The following is a 21,544-nucleotide window of genomic DNA, read 5'->3' on the forward strand; positions in this document are numbered from 1 at the left end:
CAACCCACCCAGAACCATTCCCCTACATTTACCCCTTCACCTAACACTACTGGCAATTTAACATGGCCAATTCACATGACCTGCATAGTTTTTGGACTGTGGGAGGAAACCGGAAATAAAAGGCTTTTGGTCAGAAGTACGGGCAGCTGAAATCTGTAGGACGTGTAACCATTCTCAATGTCAACCCCACTTCTTCGTCATCCCAAAGAGCTGGCTAGCCAGCAGACTTCACTGCTGCTTTCCTCAACAATGACTGGTGCAGACAAACTAATAACTGGGTTGTCACAATCAGCCATGGGCCAATTAAACCGCACGAGAAGATTAAATCTTGGATTGTGACAATAGCTTTATTTCAACGGCTGCAAAAATAATTGGAGAACATCCAATCGTGGGGCGGGGGTGCCACATAAATACAAGTCCTTTTCTCCCCCAGGTAACGATAGTTTCTTAACACCACTGGGGGTTGACTGCAAGGAAATTAAAGATTTAACTACAAGCCATGAATTCATTTCACAATATTTTAACGTCAAGAATTGCTTTTTGGAAACAACTGTGCTTTGAAAAGGCAGACAACAATAATGATAACACTGTGGAGTGGAATAAAGCCAAGCAATCAAACCCTTTCCTCATTTAGCAATCAATTATTTCTTTTTCCTCATTTAACACCTCACTGTTTCAGAACTGGTGGGGAGAGAAAAATGTCCCACTTAACAATACAAAATCTCCTTCGAGAGGAATGGGGTATAATGAGCTTCAAATCAGAAATGTGAGAAATGGTTTAATTTATCCAAATGTTTGTTTTATTCACAGTGTGAGACTGCTTCAAACCAATTGGAGTCTTTGGTTAAAAAGCCAAATCAAGATCTCCATGGAGCAGGACTGGAGATTAGAGCACTTTTATCATGTGGGAACAGGTAAGAGATTATACTGCAGAAAAGCAGTGATACTTTCACACAGTTAAGTCCTTTCATCATCACCACTGAGAAGACCACCAACAATGTGCTTTCCCCACCTCCCCAATGAAGGGACAGGCATCAGCTTAACTTACAAAGTGAAGCCAAATAGTCTTCCATTCCCTGCCCTCATCAAGTGATCATCCTCCAAAACTAATCACTTCCAGGGGTTTCAATAGACCAGTGGGTTAAACACTCAACTGAATGTGCTCTTAACTCGGTCACTCCTATTTACCAGTTTCAGGGTTACAGAAAGCAGGGTCACTAATGCAAAGTTTACTGTCGAGATAGACTGAGTTTGCCCAGCAAGGTTTTTTGGAGCAATACACTGAGGGAGTCAAAATCCACTGGCGGGGAGAGGGATACAAACAGGACTATAACCGCATCTTGACAAGCACATGGATGATTTTGGGATAGTGTAGGGGGACAAGCTGAGAATAGTTCACTGGTCGGTGCAATATCGAGGGCTGAAGGGCCTGTTCTGTGCTTTATTGTTCTATGTTCTACCTTCCTCTATCTTACTGATTGGAGGAGCAGGTGGAAAGGTTGCTTCCCTTTCTGGGATAGTCTGAGACCAGAGGGGCATAAAGAGTCACACACTTGGGACAGAGATGAGAAGGAATTTCTTTTCTCACAGGGTAGAGAATCTGTGGAATGCTTTACCACACAGGGCTGGAGAGGCTGGGTCATGGAGTATATTCACAGCTGAGATAGACTGCTTTTTTTAATCAGTAGGAGAATAAAGGATTACAGGGAAAAGGCAGGAGAATGGAGTTGAGGATTATTGAATCAATCTTGACCTCACTGAATGGTGGAGCAGACTGGATAGGCTGAACGGCTGAGATCTGTCTCTATTGCTTCTGGTCTTCTGGTCTAACTGATTAATCGTGCTCCTCAGTCCTATGTTTGTCTGGGACTGGATTTTGTCCCAACTCTGTTTTGCTCTCTCTAAGTCAGAAGTCTCATAAGGTCACTCCAGTGGCATCTTGTGTAGGAAAGCTTGTGACTTGGACGTTGTAAAAAAAGGAGAGGGAGACGATGGCCCAGTGGTATTATCGCTTGATTATTAATCCGGAGACCCAGAATAATGTTCTGGGGACTTGGGTTCAAATTTGAATTTGGATTTGAATTCAATTTTAAAAATCTGGAATTAAAAATCGACTGATGACCACAAAACTATTGTCAATTGTCAAAAAGACCCACCTGGTTCACTAATGTCCTTTAGGGAAGGAAATCTGCCATCCTTACTTGGTCTGGCCTACATGTCACTCCAGACCCACAGCAATGTGGTTGACACTCAGCTGCATTCTGAAATGGCCTAGCAAGCCACTCAGTTTAATCAATTGCTTGGAAGTCACAACAAAGAAATGAAACTGGGTGGACCACCTGGAATCGACCTTAGGACCGGAAAAGACAATGGCAAAAACACAAACAGCCCTGCCGACCATGAAAAGTCCTCCTTACCAACGTCTGGGGGCTAGTGCCGAAATTGGGAGTGTTGTCTCACAGACTAGTCAAGCAACAGCCTGACACAGTCATTCTTATGGAATCATACCTTACAGATAACACCCCAGACGCCACCATTACCATCCCTGGATATGTCCTGTCTCACCGGCAAGACAGACCCAGCAGAGGTGGCGGCTCAGTGGGATACAGTCAGGAGGGAGTCCTTGACATTGACTCTGGACTCCATGAAGTCTCGAGGCTTTAGGTTAAACACAGGCAAAGAATCCTCTTACTGGTTACCACGTACCATCCTCCTTCGGCTGATGAATCAGTGCTCCTCCATGTTGAACAACACTTAGAGGAAACACTGAGGCTGGCAAGGACACAAAACATACTCTGAGTGGGGGATTTCACTGTCCACCACCAAGAGTGGCTCAGCAGCAGTATTACTGTTCGAGCTGGTTGGGTCCGAAAGGATATAACTGCCAGACTGGGTCTGGGGCAGATGATGAAAGAACCAACAAGAGGAAAAAACAGACTCAACCTCATCCTTACCAATCTGCTGGCTGCAGACACATGACAGCATCAGTAAAAGTGACCACCGCATTGTCCTGGTGGAGACGAAGTCCGGCTTTCACATTGAGAATACCCTCCATTGTGCTGTGTGGCACTATCACCATGCTAAATGCGACAGACTTGAACTGATCTAGCAGCTCAAGACTGGGCATCCATGAGGTGCTGTGGGCCATCAACAGCAGCAGAATTGTACTCCAGCACAATTTGTAACCTCATGCCACGGCATATCCCCCACTCAACCATTACCATCAGGCCAGGGGATCAACCCTGGTTCAATGGACAGTGTAGGAGGGCATGCCAGGAGCTGCACCAGGTGTTAACCTGGTAAAGCCACCAAGCAGCATAAACAGCAAGTGATAGACAGAGCTAAGTGACCCCACAACCAATGGATCAAATCAAAGCTCTGCAGTCCTTCCACATCCAGTTGTGAACTGGGGAGGGGGGGGGGGGGGGGGGGGGGAAATTAAACAACTCACTGGAGGAGGAGGCTCCACAAATATCCCCATCCTCAATGATGGAGGAGCCCAGCGCATCAGTGCAAAAGATAAGGATGATACATTTGCAACACCTTCAGTCATATGATCTGTCTCGGTCTCCTCCAGTGGTCCCCAGCATCACAGATACCAGTCTCCAGCCAGTTTGATTCACTCCACGTGACATCAAGAAACAGCTGGAGGCACTGGACACTGCAAAGGCAATGGGCCCTGATAACATTCCGGCAGTAGTACTGAAGACATGTGTTCCAGAACTTGCCGCTCCCCTAGCCAAGCTCTTCCAGTACAGTTACAACACTGGCATCTACCCCACAATGTGGAAAATTGCCCAGGTATGTCCTGTACACAAAAAGCAGGACAAATCCAACCCGGTCAATTACTGCCCAATCAGTCTACTCTTAACCATCAGTAAAGTGATGGAAAGGGTCAACAACAGTGCTATCAGGCAGCACCTGCTCAGCGGTGCCTTCAACAGGCTTTTGCCCAAAATGTCAATGTTCCTGCTCCTCGGGTGCTGCTGTGCTATTCAAGCACCACGCTAATCTTGACTCTAATCTCCAGCATCTGCAGTACCCACTTCTACCTTCTTCATGACCCTATCTATATGTGATGCAAACTTCAAAGAATTATGTACCTGAACCCCTAGGTCTCTCTGTTCTGCAGCTCTTCCAAAGGCCCTACTTTTAATTGTGTACGCCCTGCCTTTGTTTTACCAAAATGCAATACCTTAAATGTGTGCTCTAACTCCAAGTATCTCTCATAGTTAACAAGATGTAGTTTATTCCATCTTAGCAACTACCTATGGCTTACACAGACACGATAGACATTGTTACAGAGACTACTGAGTACCAAATGTGAAGCCTCCTTCCTTCGAGATCCGAAAATGTTCTTACAAAAATCCCGATGACATCACCATGGTAGGTAATGCTTATTGCACACCTCAATATTAACCCTTTCAGACCCATTTGGAAGAAGGGACACATCACAATCAAGTGGTGCACACTTGGAAACAGGGAAATAACAGAGAAACTATACTACAACTTTATGTCTGTCTTCATGGAGAAAATATTAAAAAATCATCCAGAAATGAGAGATCCAGGGAACTAGGAATGGAAAGAATCTAGTATTCATTAAAAAAAATAATTGAACATGACAAATGAATGGGATTGAGTGTTAGCAACTCTCTAGGATCCAGTGATCCACATCCCACTGTATTGAAAAGAGGTGGCTGTAGAAATTGGGAATGCATCTGTGATCCTCTTCAAAATTCCACATATTCTGGAATGATACCTGCAGATTGGAAGGTCACAAAAGATACCTCACTATCTAGAGAAGGAATGGGGAAATACAGACCTGACAGCCTAACCTCAGTCAGTGAGAAAACACCAGAATCTATCATAAGGGACGTGATAACTGGACACTGAGAAAACAAGGGAAGGATCAGATAAATTGAACACGGAGAAAGAAATTATGCTCGACAAACCTGTTTTTAACAATGTTGGGATAGTTAAGGGGAACCGGTGGATGTGGTGCGTATGGGTTTTCAAACAGCTTTCAGAGAGGAAACAATACAAGAGATGAGTAAACGAAATTAGAGCACACTGGATATACATAGGAACCCAGGGAGGATTAGTAAAGGGAGAAAAGCAAGTGTAGGAATAAATGGGTCATTCTCAAGTTGGGAGCCTGTGATCAGTGGTCTACTTTAACAATCAGGATCCTGGCTTTTCACAATCCTTGTTCATGAGTCACTGAAAGCAAGTTGGGGCTCTTATGGTGCAGTTGTGCCGTCCCTCCCTCTGAGCCAAACAGCCCAGGGTCTAGTCCAATCTATTCCGGAGGGGTGTCACAACACAATGGAGGTGTAATGGACAGCAAAGATTACCTCAGAGTACAGTGGGATCTTGATCAGATGGGCCAATAGGCTGAGAAATGGCAGATGGAGTTTAATTTAGATAAATGTGAGGTGCTGCATTTTGGAAAAGCAAATCAGGGCAAGACTTATACACTCAATGGTAAGGTCCAGAGGAGTGTTGCTGAACAAAGAGTGCAGGATCATAGTTCCTTGAAAGTGGAGTCGCAGGTAGATAGGATAGTGAAGAAGGTGTTTGCTATGCTTTCATTTATTGGTCAGAGCATTGGGTATAGGAGTTGGAAAGTCATGTTGCGGCTGTACAGGACATTGGTTAGGCCACTGTTAGAATATTGTGTGCAATTCTGGTCACTCTCCTATTGGAAGGATGTTGTGAAACTTGAAAGGGTTCAGAAAAGATTTACAAGGGTATTGCCAGGGTTGAAGGGTTTGAGCTATAGGGAGAGGCTGAATAGGCTGGGGCTGTTTTCCCTGGAGCATCAGAGACTGAGGGATGACCTTACAGAGGTTTATAAGATCATGAGGGACATGGATAGAGTAAATAGACAAGGTCTTTTCCCTGGGGTGGAGGTAGTCCAGAACTAGAGGGCATAGGTTTAGGGTAAGAGGGGAAAGATTTGAAAGGGACTTAAGGGGCCATTTTTTCACAGAGCGTAGTGCGTATGTGGAATGGGCTGCCAGAGGAAGTGGTGGAGGCTGGTACAATTGCAACATTTAAAAGGCATCTGGATGGGTATATGAATAGGAAGGGTTTGGAGGGATATGGGCCAAGTGCTGGCAAATGGGACTAGATTAATTTAGGATATCTGGTCAGCATGGATGAGTTGGACTGAAGGGTCTGTTTCCATGCTGTACATCTCTTTGATTCTATAACTCTTTGACATTTGAAGATTTTTTTGGGACTTGAGCCTGGTTCCTCTGGTCCAGAGGTAAGGAGACTACCACTGTACCACATAAGCCCATGGGACATCTGAAAAGGGTGATTCTAAAGTGTCAGTAGGTGCAGCAAGCCATTAGGAAGATATGTTGGCTTTTGTTGGAAGAAGATTTGAGGATAGGAGTAGAGATACCTTAGTTCAATTCATTTGTGAGAGCATGCCTGGAGTATTGTGTGGAGCTTTGGTCCTGTCACCCAAGGAAGGATACGGCTACCATAGAGGGTGTGCTGCAGAGGATCGGCAAACTGCTCCTTGGGGTAGTCGGACTGCCCTCGGAGGAGAGATTGAGGAGGTTGGATTTTTATCCTCTGGAGTTTAGCAGAATGAGAAGTGAAACTGTAAAAGGGTTAGCCAAGGTGGATATGGAAAGGATGCTTTCCCTGGCTCAGTGTGGTGTGGACCAGAATCAGAAACACATTCTCAGAACAATAAGGAATAGATCATTCAGGACTGAGGTGAGGAGTTCTCTATTTAGAGATAGGTAGGTCTTTGGAATTCCTTATCTCAAATGGCTTCGACACGGAGCGGGTTCAAGACAGAGATCAATCGATGTCTCGATATTGACAGCATCGATGGAGAAAGGGCTATCACAGGAACATGGCATTTAGCCAGGATCAAGAATGGTGGAACAGAATTTGAAGGGCTGAGTGGCCTACTGCTACATTCCTCTCTCTTTCTCTATTTTAAGATCATCAGTTGGCCTGTCTTGCTCTGAATTGGCAGCTGCTATAGCTATCTTCTGTAGTTCAATCTCACCCTCAGACTCTGTGCAAACGGATTTACATGTGAGCTTCGAGAAAGAGCTGTTAACTTAATGAATGTTGGCCAGCGATCCGCACAACAGGCCTTTCTGTCCAGTTGGTCATTGTGCACCAAATAAACAGTTGTCTCTGAGCCTTAGTGAATAAAAATCTTTTTTATTTGCTGTTACTATTCATCAATTTACCTTGGAATTTAATATTTAATTTACCTGTCAGTCAGTGACAAATTTTTTTCATGAGTTTTATCATTTATGATTTAAGTTATGAAAACCTCTTTAGATCGATGGTTTGTTTCCAAAATTTCACTCATCCCACTGCTTAAACAAGGATCATTGGAAAACTACAGCACCTTTTCTCCTGGCTTCACTTTCTTACCCTACCCCGCGATTGTCTAATAATCTATTGATCTTAATCTTAACTACATTCACGGACAGAACATCTACAGGTCTCTGGGTAGTGTTTACCATTAAATCACAACTCTTCAAGTGAAATTTCTCCCCACTGCAGCTTTATCCTTGACCTTGACCACTAGATTTAGACTCTATCTAGGAGTAAACCAGCTTCTCACCATCTAACCCATCAGGTCATTCAATAATTTTAGACCTTGCAATCAATGTGATCCCAAAGTGGAGTTGGTGCGGACTTCCAGGAATTGATTAAGGAACAGGGATATATTCCCAAGTCAGGATGATGGGTGGTTTGGTGTGAAGCTGGCAGGTGGTGGTGTTTCTTGCTGCTTTTGTCCTTCTGAACGATGAAAATCTTGTGTTTGAGAAATGCCGTTGATGCCCTAAGTTGTAGGGAGCACATGTTTACAGAGGTGGAAGTGCTGCCAATGAAGCAGGCTGCTTTGCTCCAGATGGTCTCCATTCTTCAGTGTTTTTGAAACTGCAATCCATCCAGACAAGTTGTCCGTATTCTATCAGACTCACCAGACTTGGGTCTTTGTCTTCACAACAATGCTTCTATAGGATCTTCTATATCCACCAGAGACAGCAGACAGGATGAACACCTCACACAGAAAGCATAAGCCTCTGACAGTGCTGCATTCCCCTAGCACTGCACAGCAAACATCAGCTTGGATCTGCTCAGTCTTTAGTTGCCCACCTCTAATTGCCAGCAACTCAGCCAGCAATTCCTGGACAGGCATAACCACACTGGCATCAAAAGTTGGCCCACACCAGTGTAAAGACAGTAGATTCCTTCAAGGGTATCTGTGAACCCACTGGGTTGTCACAACAACTGAAGATAGTTTCATGGTCACTATTACTGAGACTAACTTTGAATTCCAGATTTTTAAAAAAATACTTGATGGGATGTGATGGGATTCAAACTCACTTCCCCAGATCATTAATCCTCTGGAATACCTGCCCAATGACGCTACCACAGTGTCACCATATTCCCTACACTGGATTGGGGCCTGACTCAGAGATACCACCAGGTCAAGACTGGCATCTGATTTAAAATCAGAGAACATTACCCCAATATGTCATGCTCTGTATTTCCTCTATATGACATATTCTGAATATAAAACTGGGGAAATTAATGATTCTCTTAAAGAAACTTTGCCAATAACCCCTCCCTCCTCTTTTATCTGCCAGGAAGCTACTGAATAGAACTCCCAGAATATCTGACAATTCCGTCACGAGCTGTTATCTCCTGCAGACATTAAAGCGTTCTAACGATCAGGTACTGGAGACAATACAAACTGACATCTCAGTTCACCTCAGCTCTGAGTGACACTTAGAGGAGCTGTGCTGACAGATAAGCACAAGAATCTGCTACCTATGGTGGGACAGCTATATTAATTGCAAAAATAAGTTTCCATTTGTTCAGTGGGGGACTGTGAGCTCATCCTCATTTAATCAAACATTTAGAAGGTTACTTTTAAAGAGAACATCCCCTGTATACAATCACTATTAGAACTATAACTAAAAAGCATTAGTTCAGATTTTTAAAAAGAATTTTTATGCTAAAAGTTATATCCAGCCAGCATATGCCAGTGTTTACTCTCCAGAGGAGACACCTCCCACTCAATTTTGTCTCATCTCATCAACAAATCTTTCTATTAATTTATTCCTCATAAGAAACAGGAACAGGAAGAGGCTGTTCGACCTCTCAAGCCTTCTCCACCATTCGTTAGGATCACGAATGGACTGGAAATTCCCCTGTCCGCTTTCCTGCCCTATCCCCGTAACCCTTGATACCCTGACTGATTAAGAAGCTATCTCAGCCTGAAAGACACACTGAACTCTGCCCCACACCTCTTTGTGGCAAGGAGTTCCAAAGACTCATAACTCTCTGAGAGAAGAAATTCCTTCTCATCTCAGTCTGAAATTGGTGCTCTTTTATTCTGAGACTGCAGGTTGGGGACGTAGCTTTAAATTGAGGGGTGATAGATATAGGACAGATGTCAGAGGTAGTTTATTTACACAGAGAGTAGTAGGGGCATGGAATGCATAGCCTGCAACAGTAGTAGACTCACCAACTTTAAGGGAATTCCAATAAAATGGTCATTGGACAGGAAGATGGATGTGAATGGAATAGTGTAGGACAGGTGGGCTTCAGATTGGTTCCACAGGTCGGCACAATATCGAGGGCTGAAGGGTCGGTCGAACATAGAACATAGAACATAGACATAGAACAGCACAGAACAGGCCCTTTGGCCCATGATGTTGTGCTGAGATTTAAACCTAATATAAAATATAGTCACTTAACCTACGCACCCCTCAACTCACTGCTCTCCATGTGCATGTCCAGCAGTCGCTTAAATGTCCCCAATGACTCTCCTTCTGCTGGCAACGCATTCCATGCATTCACAACTCACTGCGTAAAGAACCTACCTCTGACGTCTCCTCTGTACCTTTCCCCTTAATTCAAGACTATGACCCCTCCTACCTGTCAATCCTGCCCTGAGGAAGAGTCTCTGGCTATTGACTCTATCTATTCCTCTCATTATTTTGTACACCTCGATCAGGTCTCCTCTCTTCCTCCTTCTCTCCAGAGAGAAAAGTCCAAGCTTTTTCAACCTTTCTTCATAAGACAAGTCCTCCAGTCCAGACAGCATCCTGGTAAACCTTCTTTGCACCCTCTCCAAGCCTCTGTATCTTTCCTATAGTAGGGTGACCAGAACTGGACACAATATTCCAAGTGTGGTCTCACCAGGTACTGTCCTGTAATGTTCTAGGTTGAATGTCTCTGGTCCCAGACTCTCCCATGATGGGAAACATACTATTTTACCCAGTCTATGTTTATATAGATTCTCCTAAAATACATGTTGCTATACCATTCACCTCAACTATAGCCTGTGGCACCAAATTCCACATCCTAATTACTCTCTGCCTAAAGATCTCTCTCCTGAACTTCTGTCTGTGTTTATTAGTGACTACCTTTTACTGATGATTCATAGTTCTTGTACTTGTCTCTTCCCCTGCAAAAAAGTCAAAATATTTTCTCCACAGTCACCTTATCAAATATTCTGCAATCTTAAAAACTGCTAACAGGTCTCCCCTTGCTCTGAGGTAACCCTTGTTCTAGAGTAAGATATTCAATTGGTCCTGATAACTACAACCACTCTGTTCTAGTAGCTTGCTTGTAAATCCTTTTTAGAGTCATAGAGTCACAGAGATGTACAGCATGGAAACAGACCCTTCGGTCCAACTCACCCATGCCGACCAGATATCCTAAATTAATCTAGTCCCATTTCTCAGCATTTGGCCTATATCTAAACCCTTCCTATTCATATACCCATCCAGATGTCTCTTAAATTCTGTAATTGTACCAGCCTCCACCAATTCCTCTGGTAGCTCATTCCACACACGCACCACTCTCTGCATGAAAAAGTTGCCCCTTAGGTCCCTTTAACATCTTCCCCCTCTCACCTTAAACCTATGTCCTCTAATTTTGAACGGCCCCACATCCCTGGGGAAATTGCCATGTCTATTTACCCTATCCATGTCCCTCATGATTTACAAACCCCAATAAGGTCACCCCTCAGCCTCCAATGGTCCAGTGAAAACAGCCCCAGCCTGTTCAGCCTCTCACTACAGCTCAAACCCTCCAATCCTGGCAACATCCTTGGAAATTATTTCAACTGTTTCAAGTTGCACAACATTCTTTCTTAGCAGGGAGACCAGAACTGCACACACTATTCCAATAGTGGCCTAGCCAATGTCCTGTACAGCCTCAACATGATCTCTCAACTCCTGTACTCAATACTCTGACCAATAAAGGAAAGCATACCAAACGCCTTCTTCACTATCCTATCTACCTGCAACTCCACTTTTAAGGAACCATGAACCTGCACTCCAAGGTGTTTTTGTTCAGCAACACTCACTAAGACCTTTTCATTAAGTGTATAAGTCCTGCCCTGATTTGCCGTTTCAAAATGCAACACCTCATATTTATCGAAATTAAACTCTATCTCCCACTCCTCAGTCCATTGGCCCTTCTGATCAAGAACCCATTGAATTCTGAGGTAACCTTCTTCGCTGTCCACAACACCTCCAATTTTGGTGTCACCTGCAAACTTACTAACCATACCTCTTATGTTCACATCCAAACTATTTACATAAATGACGAAAAGCAGTGGATCCAGCTCTGATCCTTGTGGCACTCCACTGGTCACAGGCCTCCAGTCTGAAAAGCAGCCCTCCACCACCACCCTCTGTCTTCTACCTTTGAGCCAGTTCTATATCCAAATGGCTAGTTCTCCCTGTATTCCATGAGATCTAACCTTGCTAGCCAGTCTAACATGAGAAACCTTGTCAAACGCCTTATTCAAGTCCATACAGATCACGTCCACTGCTCTACCCTCATCAATCTTCTTTGTTACTTTTTCAAAAAACTCAATCAAGTTTGTGAGACATGATTTCCCACGCACAAAGCCATGTTGATTACCCCTAATCAGTCCTTGCCTTTCCAAATACATGTAAATCCTGTCCCTCAGGACTCTCTCTAACAATTTGCCCACTGATGTCAGGCTTATTGGTCTATAGTTCCCTGGCTTGTCCTTACCGCCCTTCTTAAACAGTGGCACCACATTTGCCAACCTCCAGTCTTCCACCACGACACCTGTGACTATCGATGATACAAATATCTCAGCAAAAGGCCCAGCAATCACTTCCCTAGCTTCCCACACAGTTCTAAGGTATACTTGATTAGGCCTTTTCCACTTTTGTGCGTTTTAAGACACCTCCTCCTCTGTAATATGGACATTTTCCAACATGTCACTATTTACTTCCCCATGTTCTAGATCTTCCATATACTTCTTCACAGTAAAAACTCATTTAGTACCTCCCCCATTTCCTATGGTTCCACACACAGGCTGCCTTGTTGATCTTTAAGGGGCCCTAGTCTCTTTCTAGTTACCCTTTCATCCTTAATATATTTATAAAATCCCTTTGGATTCTCCTTAACCTTATTTGCCAAAGCTATCTCATGTCCCCTTTTTGCCCTCCTAATTTCCCTCTTAAGTCCATTCCAACTGCCTTTATACTCTTCTAAAGATCACTGCTGTCTCTGGTGTCTCCTCGTGCATTTTTTTAATGCAGAGACCACAATTGTGCACATTTCTCCAAATGTGATCCGATCAGAGTTCGCTACAATTGTTCAGGTTTTGAATTCCATATCAATAAAAATGAAGCCCAGCTTGGTTTGCATTTTTACAGCTTTGTTAACCTGATAATTGAAACCTATGTCGCCACACTAGCCCTCTTTGTGCTATGGTTCAGTCTCCCTCATCGAAAGGTCCTTTTGTCTTTGCTGTCCTTGTTGGAAACTGCCCACTAACTGCTGGAGAGAAAAGTCCTCAAGGATGGACCGGTCAGTCCTGATAACATCTTAGTTTGACATCTCATTCAAATGACAGCACCTCAGCCAGTGTTGCACTGGGGTGTGTTGACCTAAGAATTTTGTGGTCAAACCTCTGGAGTGGAACTTCTGACTGATTGGCCAGAGTGCTACCCACTGAGCTGAGTGTATAAGCTGAGTTGGGTCAATTAACTGAATGGGACAAGTACTGAAGAGCCTTCTGGAGGAATAGCTTGGTGATGGTCAGTGTCTTCAGTGGGGCTGAGGGGGGATTTGTGTTTTCTTTCATAAGGAAGGTCAAATGACAAAGGGTGAACAGTCTGGTAAACTGTAACTGAAATCTGCAGAGACATCTATACTCAGATCAAAGATGATTGAAGAGACCAAGTGTATGAATAGTAGGACAGAATCAACTTACGAAGGCCTTGGGCAGGTACAGAACTCCCAGTTCATATGAGCGGATCATCAGCTGAAAGCCATTCTTTTCTAGAGTTCCCCAGGCAGCCTTTGACAGATTGGCACTGAGGTACGGGAGGAAAATAGGAGAACTATCAGTCATGAAACTTCATTAACATTGTGCTTTTTTATAATTCACTACACATCAGTTTACAAAAACTTCACAAACAGTCAAACTCCTTCAGAAAATATGGAAATAAATCTAGTAAGTCATTTTCTGGTTTATCTCTGCAGACAATCATTGACACGTCTTTGATGTATTAATATATTTAAAATCTACATCAGTTGTAGATCCTGTCTATGCCGTCTCACTCCAGGTTGTTACACCTTACCTAACAAACTTTTTCCACCAATGACCTCCATGTCAATGTGAATAATGAAGAGTTTTTTCTGAAAGGTGACCACATGACAATGCACTCTGGTACATTATGTTCCAACCATTCTCTCAGAATCATAGAATGTTAGAGCACAGGAGTAGACCATTTTGCCCATTATGCTGATAGATGGTTCGCTGAAAGAGCCATCCAATTAATTCCACTCTGCTCCTGTCCTTTTCCAATTATACCCCCGCAGTTGAGGCCAAAACACCGAATGCTTTCAAGAAGGAGTTAGATATAATTCTTGGGGCTAAGGGGATCTTCTGCAAGGAATCCTCAGACAACAGCATTCAAGGTGGTCCCAACTCTCTAGGTGGTTTTTCTCCCACAGTGGGACCTTTCATTTTCAGGGAACGAGCCAGACTGTTCTGCTCTGCATTCTGCCCAAAACCTCAGGGGGTCTGAGCAACCAGGACTGGACCCAGTGCACAAGGTAGGAGCTGGTCAGAGATCTGAATGCGAGGCCATAGAATATAGGAGCAGGAATTGGCCATTCATCGCCTCAAGCCTGTTCCACCATTCGATATAGTCATAAAAATGCCCTTCCACCTCGACACTGCTCTCCATCCATTCCCCATATCCACTAATTCTATTTGAGTCTGTAAAATCTTTTGGCCTTCACTCTTTAATATAGAGTTGCTACAGTGCAGAAAGAGGCCAGTCAGCCCGTTGAGTCTGCACTGACCCTCCGAAAGGCATCCCACCCAGTCACGTCCATAACCTGCGTGGGGTTTTTTTTACCATGACCAATCCACCTGACCCGCACATGTTTGGACTGTGGAGCACCCAGAGGAAAACCACTCAGACACAGGGAGAATGTGCAAACTCCACACAGACAGGTGCCTGAGGCTGGAAGCGAACCAGGTCCCTGGCGCTGAGAGGCAACAGTGCTAACCACTGAGCCACTCCATGTTTACTTCAATACAAGGAATGGATCAACACTCTATTGTTGAGTGTACATGAGGCCAGGACCTTGCTGTTAATAACAAGACATTTCCAATTATCGCAGCAGACAAAGGAATAAATGATATCTCAAAGTAATTTGAACACTAATAATTAAAGACTCTCAATGTGAGATCACCTTTCAGAAATCAAAACCAATTACAAAATGTGATGATTCACTCCAGCGTACTCGTGTTTTGTTTATGTCCTTGTGCAAGGCTGGGTTAAAGTGGGATGAGGCAAAGTGACATTCCACAATGACTTGTTATGATCCAGAATGCATTTTGTGCTCACACAGAAGAAACAAATTCAATAATAACTTCCAAAAAAAAAACTTGAAAAGGAAAGATTTGCAGAGCTCTGGTAAAGAACATGGGATAGGACTAATCAAAAAACTCTAAAAGAGCCAGCACCAATATGATGGGTCAGATGGCCCCCGTCTGCATTATTGTAGTAGATAAATAAATAAATACCACGACAATCTTTGTCCATGACATAAGTGGCAATTATGTCAAATTGCATACATTTAAAAGAGCTAGCACCAATGTGATGGGTCAAATGGCTTCCTTCTGCATCATTGCAGCAACGAAATAAATGATATTACAATCTTTGTCCATGATATCAATTTGCACACAGCAGAAGTCTTAAAAATATCAAAACGAGAACAGCTGAGGGACAAATATCAGCTCATCTTCAAAACAGTGCCCCTGGGAAGGCAGGTAGGGCTTTGGTTTAAGCTCTTGTCTGTTGATCAGTCTGTCGTAACATTTAAAAGTTATGTTTGGTTATCTCCTGTCTTCATCCTTGAAATGAAATTTTGAAATGGCTGCTATTTTAAAAATCTTTCTTTGAACCAATTTGGCCGAGAGGAATATGTTTGGTTAAGACAACAGAACACACCAAGAACAAAAACAGGCCATTCAGCCCATTGAGTATGCTCCACCATTCAATGAGGTCATGGTTATCCAATCATCTCCAACTCCACTTTCTTACTTTTCCCTCCTAACCCTTGGTTCCCTGATTAAAAATTTGTCTGTCTCAGCCTTAGTGACTAAGCCTCACCAGCCCTCTGTGGTGAAGAATTCCACGGATCCACTCCCCTCTGAGGCAAGAAATTCCTCCTCAACTCTATTTTAAATGTACAACTTCTTACTTTGAAATTGTGCCCTCTGATCTTGGACTCTTCCATGAAGGAACACAATCTTCCCACATCTACTCTGTCAAGTCTCCTGAGAATCTCCTGCTTTTCAATAAGGACGCCTCTTACCCCTCTACATTCCAATCAGTGCAGGCCCAATCTATTCAACATCTCCTCACAAGACAGTCCCTCCATACCTGGCATCGGCCCAGTGAACCTTCTCTGAACTGCCTTTAATGCCACTGTACCTTTCCTTAGATGAAGTACCACAATGGCTCGCAGTATTCCAGTTGTGGTCTGACCAGTCTCTGGTTATAATTTCAGTAAAACCTGTCTTCTTTTATGTTTCATTCCCCTTGAAGTAAAATTAACTTAGATTACGGATGAGGAAAGAGCTCAACTCATTGGCAGATACCGTTCAGGTGTATGAAGAACTGAGCTGCATTTATAGGATGCCTTTCAAATCATCAGTAAGTTGATACACTACCTCAGCAATGCAGCTATTGCTGCCATAGCAAATAGTGACAGCAAAGGGTTTCAGAGATATATCAAGGAGAGAAACCAGATGATCAAGGTTAGTCAAAGGATAAATATTACCCAATGTCAGCTGATAGATTTCCTCTGCCCATTCTTCAAAATACTGCCAGATATTTTACTTCCTCATGAGGCCTTACCCAGAATATAACACCTCAGACAGTGTTGCATTCCCTCGGCACTGCACTCCACAGCTACAGCCTGCATTGCATATTCAAGTCTTCAAAGCGAGGTTCAAAGCCTTGGCTTTTCCTAGCAACGTGCCACTGATTGAGCCCGCAGCTGACACAGTGTTAACTCTCCCTTTACAATAACTGAACGGTGAAGGCATGAGACCATGTGCACCATCAGGACTAGTCCGACGTTCAATAAGACCATAGCTGTTCTGCTTGCGATCCGGTTTGCCCCATCCAAAACCTGGAAATACCTTTTCTATTGAAAATCTAACTGCCTTGAACCAACTTAAACACCCAGCTTTCACCAGTTTCTGGGCAAGAGGCGTCACAGACGAACAACCCTCAGAGAGAAAAAAAATATTCTCCTCCTCTCTGTCATAAACGACCTCTTATTTTAATCTGTGTCCCCTATTTCTAGTCTCCCCAAAAAGAGAAAACGTTGCCACATTACCAGAAGGATGTGGAGGCTTTGGAGAAGGTACAGGTATAATTTACCAGCATGTTGCCTTGTTTGGAGGTTACTAGCTACGTGGAGATATTGAACAAATTTGGTTTGTTTCTACTTGAACATCGGAGGCTGAGGAGCAACCTGATAGACATTCACAGAATTATGAGGCACGATCAGTATGGATAGTCAGAGTCTTTTTCCCAGAATAGCAGAGTCAATTTCTAGGGAACAGAGGCTTGCGGTAAAATGGGGTAAGTTTAAAGATGATGTGAGAGGCACGTTTTTTTTCCACAGAGTGTGATAATTGCCTGGAATGTGCTGCCAGAGTGGTGGTGGAGGTGGATACAACAGTAACATTTAAGGTCTGTTTTGATAGATAAATGAATGGGTAGGGAATAGAGGGATGCAGGTGGCCTAGAGGCAAAATATATTTAATTTATAAAGGCAGCATGTCATCACAGTCTTGGTGGGCCAAACGGCCTGTTCCCTTGCTGTACTGTTTTTTTCTATCCTTCCACCATCTACTAAGCCCCCATGGCAGATGGTGACATGTGAATCAATGAAAATATGGAATTAAGAGCTAACAGTGACCATTTAACCATTGTCAATTGTTGCAAACATTCATCTGGTTCACTAATGTTCTTTAGATAAGGAAATCCCTGGGGCAGCATGGTGGCTCAGTAGTTAGCACTGCTGCCTCATAGTGCCAGGGACCCAGATTCAGTTCCAGCCTTGGAACACTGTCTGTGTACAGTTTCCACGATTCCCATGTCTGTGTTTCATCCCCCAGTCCAAAGATATGCAGGTTAGATGGATTAGCCATGGGAAATGCAGGGATATAGGGGTAAGTTAGGAGACTCTGTGTAAAATGCTATTCATAGGGTTGGTGCAGCTCCCTTGGATCAAATGGCCTCTTCTTGCACTGTAGGGATTCTATGAAATCTGCCACCCTTGTCCTGTCCAGCCTAACATGTGACTCCACACCTAATGTAATGCAGTTCAAATGGCAATTCAAGTTGGGCAAAAATGTTGGCTCATCCAGGGACACCAACATCAGTGAACAAATGTTTAAAGATCCATCACATCACAGTCCTGCCAAAGTGGACCAAGTTCACACTCACCCACATTATACTCACCTCCCTACTTACCCAGCCCATCCATATCACTTTTGGCAACTTACCTGCTTGCCCACTGACGCCATTTTCAAATTTAGATTAGATTTTTTCCTTAGATTAGATTCGATTCCCTACAGTATGGAAACAGGCCCTTCAGTCCAATAAGTCTACACTGACCCTCTGAAGAGTAACCCACCCAGAGCCATTCCCCTACCCTCCCCCGACTAATGCACCTTACACTATGGGCAATTGAGCATGGCCAATTCACCTGACCTGCACATCTTTGGACTGTGGGAGAAAATCAGAGCACCCAGAGCAAACCCACACAGACACTAGGAGAATGTGCAAACGCCACACTGACAGTTGCCCGAGGTGGGAATCGAACCCGGGTCCCTGGCGCTGTGAGGCAGCAGTGCTAACCACCGAGTCACTGTGCCACCCTACCAGATATTCAGACACCAGATATTCAGTCCCCGCATCTGTGATGAAAAAATGGCTTCCCTATAAACCTAAACAGAACTGGTGGATTGATGCAGCCCATAATCTGAGACCGTTGACTGATGAACTGAATTGTTTTCAGTCACTTATCACTGTAACCCAGTACATCATTCAAAACAGAACAGGAAAAATCAATAGGAAACATGCTCCCTTTTATTAAAAACCCTGACCTCAATTTAAGTGGCACCATCAAATGACTCCATCTTTTACACAATATGAACAGCCCATCGTTGGCTGCACTGAAATCTAAATTAAATCACTTCACTTCATTTAACACAATGCAGATACACTCTGAAGATTCACAATGTGACACCAGTACTCCGCCTCACAGGTAGTTAATAGCAAGGACACCTTTCTGGCACTTATTCTACAAGACTGATAAATGTTTAGGGAGCTCAGAAACAAAACTGCCTTTTAAATTGGGAAGTGTAGTATAGTGCTTAGGGTATGGAACTTGTCTCCAAAGATTGGACTGACAATTCAGAGGCAAAAGCCTCTATGGAGATCACTGAGCTCAGTTGGCTGGATAGTTGATTTATAATAAAGTACTACCAACAATGCAGATTCAAGTCCCACTTTGCTGAGGTTACTGTCAAAGTTCCTCATTTCCAACCTCACCCCATGTCTGAGGTGTGATAACTCTGGTTAAACTCACCACCCATCGTCTCTCTAATAAGTGAGCATCCTTTGACTCGACAATGTGAAAGGGCGTGTTTTGCTGGAACGTAATGGTTGGGGTGGCACAGTAGCTCAGTGGTTAGCACTGCTATCTCACAGCACCAGGGATCTGGGTTCATTCCAGCCTTGGGTGACTGCCTGTGTGGCATTTGCACATTCTCCCCGTGTCTGTGTGGGTTTCCTCCCACAGTCCAAGGATGTGCAGGTTAGGTGGATTGGCCATGGTAAATTGCCCATAGTGTCCAGGGATGTGCAGGCTTTCCAGGTGCTGCATGGGAAAATTCTGGATTAGTGGTGCTGGAAGAGCACAGCAGTTCAGGCAGCATCCAAGGAGCAGCGAAATCGACATTTCGGGCAAAAGCCCTTCATGAGAAAATGCAGGTTAAAGGGAGTGGGTCCGGGTGGGATGCTTTGGAGGGTCAGTGTAGGCTTGATGGGCTGAAGGGCCTGCTTCAGCATTGCAAGGGACTCTATTCTGTGAAAAGTCCAAATCCCACCACAGCACTGGGGAATTTCAATTCAATTGATAAAATATGTGGTATAAAAAGCTATTATCAGTAATGTTAAAATGTAAAAACCTACCTGGTTCACGAGGGGAGGTAAGCAGTTTTCCTCACTTGGCCTGACTGACAGGACTCCAGATGAGTTGTAATGTGGGTGACTCAGAGTGGCAATGGGCAGGGATTTTTTTTTCTTTATTCATTCATGGGATGGGGGCATCACTGGCTAGGCAGCATTCATTACCTATCCCTAGTTGCCCCCGAAAGGCAGTTAGAGTCAATCGCCTTGCTGTGGGTCTGGAGTCACATGTCGGCCAGACCAGGTAAGGAAGGTCATTTCCTTCCCTAGAGGACATTAGTGAACCAGATGGGTTTTTCCAACAATTGACAATAGCTTCATGGTCATCATTAGACTCTTTATTCTCGAATTTGTTTTTTAATGAATTCAAATTCCACCATCTGCCATGGCACGTTTCAGACCCAGGTCCCCACAACATCATCTGAGTCTCTGGATTAACACTCCAGCGATAATACAAGGCCAAATGTTACCAGAAACACCCACATCTTTTGAAAGAATGCATAAAGAAACCATTCTCTCCTCTACAATAATTGTCCTGGGTTCTATTCCTTTATGGATTGACCACATTGTCATTTGATATGACAATCACTGAGTGATGTTGGACAGAAGGAGGCCTTTCTAAACTGTCACATCCGTGCAGCTCCTTTGAGCAATCCAAGTGGTTCTGTGCCCCATCCCCTGCTCTTTCTGATCGGTCTGCTAACATCAGAATGAAGCAAAATCAGAAATTGCTGGAAAAGCTCAGCAGGTGTGGCAGCATCAGTGGAGGAGAAAGTGAGGACTGCAGATGCTGGAGACCAGAGTTGAAAAACGTGGCGCTGGAAAAACACAGCAGGCCAGGCAGTATCCGAGGAGCAGGAGAATCGACATTTCGGGCATAAACCCTTCTTCAGGAATGAGGCTGGTGTGCCAAGCAGTCTGAGATAAAAGGTAGGGGGGAGGGAATTTGGGGGAGGGGCGCTGGGAGTACGATAGGTGGAAGGAGGTGAGGGTGAGGGTGATAGGCCGGAGAGGGGGTGGGGATGGAGAGGTCGGGAAGAAGATTGCAGGTCAAGAGGGCGGTGCTGAGATAAGGTGGGGGGAGGGGAAATGAGGAAGCTGGAGAAATCTACATTCATCCCATGTGGTTGGAGGGTTCCTAGGCGGAAGATGAGGCGCTCTTCCTTCCAGGCATCATGTGGTCAGGGTCTGGCGATGGCGGAGGCCAAGGACCTGCATGTCATTGGCGAAGTGGAAGGAGGAGCTAAAGTGTTCAGCCACGGGGCGGTTGGGTTGGTTGGGTTGGTTGGTGCGGACGTGCCAGAGGTGTGCAACGGATACAGTAAATGATGTGTGTGGAGGTGCAGGTGAATTTGCGACGGATATGGAAGGATCCATTGGGGCCTTGGAGGGAGGTGAGGGGGGAGGTGTGGGTGCAAGTTTTGCACTTCTTGCGGTTGCAGGGGAAGGTGCCAGGAGTGGATTTTGGGTTGGTGGGGGGTGTGGTCTCTCCGGAACGCTGATAGAGGTGGGAAGGGAAATATATCTTGGTGGTGGGGTCTGTTTGGAGGTGGCAGAAATGACGGAGGATAATACGATATATCCAGAGGTTGGTGGGGTGGTAGGTGAGGACCAGTGGAGTTCTGTCCTGGTGGCGATTGGAGGGACGGGGTTCAAGGGTGGAGGTGCGGGAAGTGGAGGAGATGCGGTGGACAGGATCGTCAACCACGTCTGAGGGGAAATTGCGGTCTTTGAAGAAGGAGGCCATCTGG

General features: G+C 44.4%; 1 protein-coding gene across 5 annotated transcripts in view; it reads right to left on the reverse strand.

Moving 5' to 3' along the window:
* tdp1 (tyrosyl-DNA phosphodiesterase 1) overlaps positions 1–21,544 on the reverse strand; it is a 137,804-nt gene that overhangs the window by 25,584 nt on the left and 90,676 nt on the right. For all 5 annotated transcript variants that reach the window (XM_072568087.1, XM_072568083.1, XM_072568086.1 and 2 more), the window contains exon 14: positions 13,271–13,373. In XM_072568087.1, the coding sequence (XP_072424188.1) occupies positions 13,271–13,373 (103 nt within the window). The remainder of the gene's footprint in view (positions 1–13,270; positions 13,374–21,544) is intronic.

The sequence above is a fragment of the Chiloscyllium punctatum genome, chromosome 4 (genome assembly GCF_047496795.1).
Source record: "Chiloscyllium punctatum isolate Juve2018m chromosome 4, sChiPun1.3, whole genome shotgun sequence".
In the NCBI taxonomy this organism is placed as follows: Eukaryota; Metazoa; Chordata; class Chondrichthyes; order Orectolobiformes; family Hemiscylliidae; genus Chiloscyllium; species Chiloscyllium punctatum.